The sequence below is a fragment of the Trypanosoma conorhini genome, assembly GCF_003719485.1.
Source record: "Trypanosoma conorhini strain 025E chromosome Unknown Tco_14.4_contig_00448, whole genome shotgun sequence".
Lineage (NCBI taxonomy): Eukaryota > Euglenozoa > Kinetoplastea > Trypanosomatida > Trypanosomatidae > Trypanosoma > Trypanosoma conorhini.
This window is the reverse complement of record NW_021704524.1, coordinates 1-5,252: the sequence shown is the minus strand read 5'-3', so window position 1 is coordinate 5,252 and position 5,252 is coordinate 1. Positions and strand designations below refer to the sequence as shown.

The following is a 5,252-nucleotide window of genomic DNA, read 5'->3' as shown; positions in this document are numbered from 1 at the left end:
GTACTGCTGCGTGACTCAGCACCGCAGCAGCAGTGGAGGCATTACAAGTTACACACACACACACACATCACCAAGAGCCGTCTTTCCTCAGTGTCCACTCTCCTCCGCTCCCCACTATTCAGGGCTCGGCATCGCCTTCCACGCGATCCGCGTCCACGGCGGCTTCTCCGTTGCCCTCCAGCAGCGGCTGCCCAAGTGTTAGCTTCGCAAGTGCGACTTGCCAGTCAGCAACCTTTGCCGCGATTTGACCCAACCGCGCCCTCTCCGCCGCGATGTAAACCGCGCCCACAACAGTCATGTTGGATTTAAATATAAAACTGTGCGTCGGCGGAAGCGGCGGGAGTGACGCCTCATCCACCCTGCTCCGGCTGAGTTGCAGCACCGTCTCTGGGCCGATCTCCACCAGAAACGACGGAGGCAGTAAGGGGACTAGCACCCCAACACCTTCCGCGCAAAAACGAAGCTTATCGTTGCTGTACTTCACGTAGGACTCAAACACCTTGGCTCCCACATGCACAACACGAGGGCCCAGTTTGGGGAGGATGGCACACACGGCCCTATTCGCAAAATAAATTTTCTGCTCACGCGCGGTTTCGTTTCGGACAAATAGCTGGTCTGCAGGAAATGAATCGGGAAGCCCCAAGGCACCTCGCACCTCCTTCTGTAGCAGATGTGAAAGAGGCTTAAATGTCTCGCTCTTCCCAGAAAGAGAAGCTGCGGCGGCAGTAGGCGCTGAATACTCCTCAAGGCACTCCATTACCGCAACGAAGAAACCACCTGTATCCTGAAGGTGCGGCAGCACTCGCCGAGTGTATTGTATATTTTGCTCCTCCAACCGCGCACTATTGGGGAACATGGAGGCAAGATAAGAATATCTGTTCCGTGCATCTGTTGAAGTAAACGCCTGAGCCTCCTCCATCGTGTGCAGCCTCGTCGTGAGGTCCTTCGTGAGCAGCGACCAAGTCGTCAACCCTGGCGCTGCCACGAGGCCAGGCGCGAGCGGCGCGGGATCAAGCAATCGGAACGCGCCCTTTGACTGGGCAAGGCACTCCGACACAACAGCCTCATCCTCCACAGGGTTCAGACTACAGGTGGAGTAGACAACAATGCCTCCCTTCTTGCACAGCATCATTCCACGTAGCAGGACGCGAATTTGGGTGCCGTGGAGGTTGGCGCCCTGAAGCGTATTCCAACGGGGCCACATGTCCATGGACTTCCTCAGCGTGCCATCGCCAGAGCACATCACATCGCACAGCACGCGATCAAACTTGTCCTCCGAAGGTAACAGGGGAAATTGTGTTGCATCGTGGTTTGTCACGATCAAATGTGCGTGGGCGCCGGCTGAGCGGTTCGTCTGATGTAACAGGACATCAAGTCGTGAGATATTAATATCATTTGCCACCACGACACCATCCTCCGCGGAAGAAATAAGAGCTTCTAGCATTTGTGAGGTCTTACTCCCAGGCGCCGCGCACATGTCCAGAACACGATGGCCCGGACGCACTTGCAGTAGCACGGGAGGCAGCATACTTACAGCCTCTTGACGCGTCAGGTAGCCGCCCTCATTCATTGCGGCAATAATCTTTTTTAATTCCTTCAGTTCTCCACTGCGTTTAAGTTCCCCACGAGAGATGGCACACTGCAGTGCGGCGCCCTCAGTAATGAAGGGGAGCTGCGTCGCCGGCAGCACATTCGCCAGGCGGGATCTCAGGTACTCAAGAACGGCGTCAGCGGACGGCACGGACGGATGCACGCGAAGTGCCATGGGTAGCGCACGACGCAGCGCCTCCACAAACGCATCCCACTCCGCCTCCTCCACGACATTCGCCTTGTAAAAGCGGTTAAACGCGTCGTTTGTCAATGTCGATACGTCACGCGCGTCGGCCGCCCAGGTGTCCTCCTGCCGTCCTCGCTTACGGCCACCACCCTTCCGGAATTGATTGCGACTCATTGGACTCTCACACCTGCGGCACCTCTTCCCCCCTCCCTTGCGGTATCTCCTCCCCAACCTCCGCACCGCCGCGGCAGCAACCGAAAGCATGGGGAAAAAACACGACATCAAAAGGAATAAAGACGAAGCATCAGGACATGCAGAATAAAACAAGAGAACCTCAGGAAAGGAATATATATATATATATATATAATAGAAATAACATGGTACTCGCGGCCTCCGTTACAATAAGTAAGAAAAATAATGTCAAGAAGGGACAGAAGAAAACGAGAGGAAAGGGATAGATAAGAAAAAAAAGCACCCGAGGTGTTTTATACGCAGTGAGCCCGCCTTAGGACCCTAATATACATTTAATTGTGCATACCACACACATGTGCTTTATTATATCCTTCACCTCGCCAAATACGGCGGGTAACAACGCCCCAGCAGAAGAGACATCCTCACTTAATTTCATCATCCATCTAGAAATTTGCTTCTTCTCCCCCGTTTGCTAAAAGCTCGTATTCGTTGGGTTTCATTTTACTGACTTTTGGCTTGTAATTTCTCCCTCTCGTCTCTTTTTTTTCTCCGTTTCCGTCTGTTTTTTTTTCCCCTCCGTTTCCGTCCGTCTTTTTTTTCTTTTTCCTTTTTTTTGTTGTGTGTGTGGTTTAACGTTCTGCAGTGAGTGAGTGAGTTCGGACGCCCCCTACTCCATGTCGAACATCGTGTCGGACGTGCCGTCATTGGACGCGGGCCTCGTCTTCTCCTCCTTCACCGACTGGGGGGCAGGGTGCCGCAGGGCGTTGCTGTGGCCGTTGGAGTTCCCACTGCCAATGGCGCTCGCAATATTGTGGCCGTCTTTGCTCAACATGTAAGACACGGTCGGCGTCGTGGAAAACTCCTTGAGGGAAACGCTCTTCTTCATGTCTCCGTACGGGGTTTCTAGCTGCAACAAAAAAAAGGGAAACAAAATACTTTTTTTTTTAATCCAGTAGAAAGGGTCAAGGAAGGCGGCAAGGGAAATGCAAAGAAGAAAATGCAGCTCAGCAGGCACGCGGCACACACACGCACACAGAAAGAGAGAGACACGTGCTGGGCTTGCTCGCAACGAAAAGAGAAACAGCGGGGAAGCGAGGCTCAGCCAGAAGGGGAAAAAGAAAACAAAAAAAATTCACTACTCCCTCATTCTTCTGCGTAAAGCACGTGGCCTTCAATCTGCACCACCCGCAGCGGACGGTTCGGCTCTCTCTCCGGCGCCTCCTCCAACCTCTCGCCCGCCACGCGTGCGGCAGCAGGAGCCTCCACAACGTCGTAGGCGGACCTTGAGTCGTCCCAGACGACGCAGTCGTCCGACGAAAGAGTGCCTCCCCGCGCAGCATGCTGGCGCATGGCCTCTAGGATAGGTTCGTCAACACGCACGCTGTGCAACGGAGCGGCCCTGCCGCAAACTGGGCACGCCAGCGCCGGCAAGTCCTCGTCGCCACCAGAACCCCACCTCGGGTTTGCCGTTTCCTCCACGCACTCCCTCCGACGCAGCACTGCCTGCTGAGTGGCGCGCACGAACGCCACCATGTCAAAGACCTCCTTGTGCCGACACAACGAACCCCTGGCAGGAACCGCTATGACCAGCAACGAAATCGGATCGCGCAAGGGAAGTCGCCAGCGCACCGGCATTGGCACACCGTCACTGCCGCCCTCACCGACCTCTCGGGGTCGCTTAACTACTTCGTGGTAACCGCGCACAGCCTCCGGACGCCAGTCGGAGGCCGATAATTCCTGCATTACGTCTGTAATCTTTTCCACGTCCCACCGAGATGCGGGGACGGACTTTGTTAGCGCATCGAGACGCTGGCGGTATCTCACGCGTCGCATCGTGGAAAAGGCCTCTATCTCACCCAGCGCGTAGGCGAAAAATGACGCCTCCTGAACAGGCGAAAGCCGACTGCTCAGCTCTAAGCGAAGCAGCTCCACGTATTTAACAGCATCCTTCACGCCAGAGGCGTCTAAAGTCGCCAATCTACGACAGAACGCGCCACACAACACGGAGCACTGACACAAACTGTGTGTCGAGGGGGTTTGACGCTCAAACTCATCCTTGAGAACTTTTAGAAGCCGTTTGTGTACGTCCTCCACGGCGTCTGTGGTGTCCATAGAACGAATTTCACACAAGAACCCTCGGCCCAACATTTCGCATACACACAGACACACTCACACACACGCAATCCCGCTGCTGATGGAAGACGAATGGAACAAAATAAAAACAAAACAAAGACGAGGGGAAAAAAAAGAAAGAGCACAGAAGGGTCATGGGGAGTAGACGGCAACGAAGAAAAAGGGTGGGGCGCCTTGATGGCAAATTCGCACTATCTCAAGATGAGATATCCAGTTTTATTTTATGTACCCTTCCCTCTTTTTTTTCTTTTCGTCCCTTTTTTGTGTCCCCCTCTTTCGTGGGAATTTCCACATTCGGCGCCCCATGCGGCGTCAACGCAACTTGGACAAGATGATTTCCAACTGCTCATCAAAGCGAGTTGTTGGCAGGGAGAGCTCAAACTTCGCCAGGACCGCCCTCGCCGCCGCCGTTTCCTCACTGGCCGAAAGGCATCGCTGACGCTTCTCGTGCCCAGCCGCCGTTCTTGCTGGAAAATCAAGAAACCGGGGAGACATCCGCACCTGCCTTGCCCGCGCATGCCCCGTAGGTGGAACAACCAGCTCCGGCCTCCCGTCGCCTGCTGTGCCCTCCGCCGGCGACAATACTGCGGGTGGCGATGAAACCAATACGTGAAGGCTCTGAGCAGGAGCTCCCGCAACATTGTTAGTCTGCGGGCCGCCAAACACCGAGGTGAAAGGGTTTGCAGCGCTTGGCCGTGGTTGAGTCTCCGGCCTCGCACCTGGCGCAGGTGTGTTTACAGCATTGTCGGCGTTGCGCGTGGCCTCCTCCGCCTCCTCTTCTGCCTCCTCTTCTGCCTCCTCTTCTGCCTCCTCTTCTGCCTCCTCTTCCGCCTCCTCTTCTGCCTCCTCTTCTGCCTCCTCTTCCGCCTCCTCTGCCTCTCCCTCCTCCTCTGCCTCCTCAGTCTCCAACTTTTCAGTCGATTGTTCCTTCTCCTCCTGGGAGTGGGGGCTGCGGGATGAAGACCCAATTTCTACTTCTTCATCATCGTCCACCAAAAAGGCATTGTCCGTGGCGAAGCTCATTGCCGCTAACTTCTACGTGTAAACCGTGGGAGCAAGAGCACAGAGGCACATGCAGATGGCAACTGCCACCCACAACCCCTCCTGCAAAAAAAAAAAGAGTGTTGCTTATATAGCAGTCGTTGCCACC

General features: G+C 55.0%; 3 protein-coding genes across 3 annotated transcripts, besides 4 other annotated features; all 3 read right to left on the bottom strand.

Moving 5' to 3' along the window:
• Positions 1–50: 50 nt before the first annotated feature.
• Positions 51–71: a microsatellite.
• Positions 72–118: 47 nt separating this feature from the next.
• On the bottom strand, positions 119–1,951 carry Tco025E_06562 (tRNA (cytosine34-C5)-methyltransferase; the record flags this gene model as incomplete). Its single annotated transcript, XM_029373437.1, has 1 exon — positions 119–1,951. One exon carries the CDS (start codon positions 1,949–1,951, stop codon positions 119–121), a length of 1,833 nt encoding a protein of 610 aa, XP_029226557.1.
• A 171-nt stretch (positions 1,952–2,122) lies between these two features.
• Positions 2,123–2,152: a microsatellite.
• Positions 2,153–2,560: 408 nt separating this feature from the next.
• Positions 2,561–2,587: a sequence feature (A-rich).
• Positions 2,588–3,112: 525 nt separating this feature from the next.
• On the bottom strand, positions 3,113–4,117 carry Tco025E_06561 (uncharacterized protein; the record flags this gene model as incomplete). The annotated part of the gene is made up of 1 exon (XM_029373436.1): positions 3,113–4,117. One exon carries the CDS (start codon positions 4,115–4,117, stop codon positions 3,113–3,115), a length of 1,005 nt encoding a protein of 334 aa, XP_029226556.1.
• Positions 4,118–4,121: 4 nt separating this feature from the next.
• Positions 4,122–4,151: a microsatellite.
• Positions 4,152–4,414: 263 nt separating this feature from the next.
• On the bottom strand, positions 4,415–5,125 carry Tco025E_06560 (uncharacterized protein; the record flags this gene model as incomplete). The annotated part of the gene is made up of 1 exon (XM_029373435.1): positions 4,415–5,125. One exon carries the CDS (start codon positions 5,123–5,125, stop codon positions 4,415–4,417), a length of 711 nt encoding a protein of 236 aa, XP_029226555.1.
• Between the last annotated feature and the right edge of the window lie 127 nt (positions 5,126–5,252).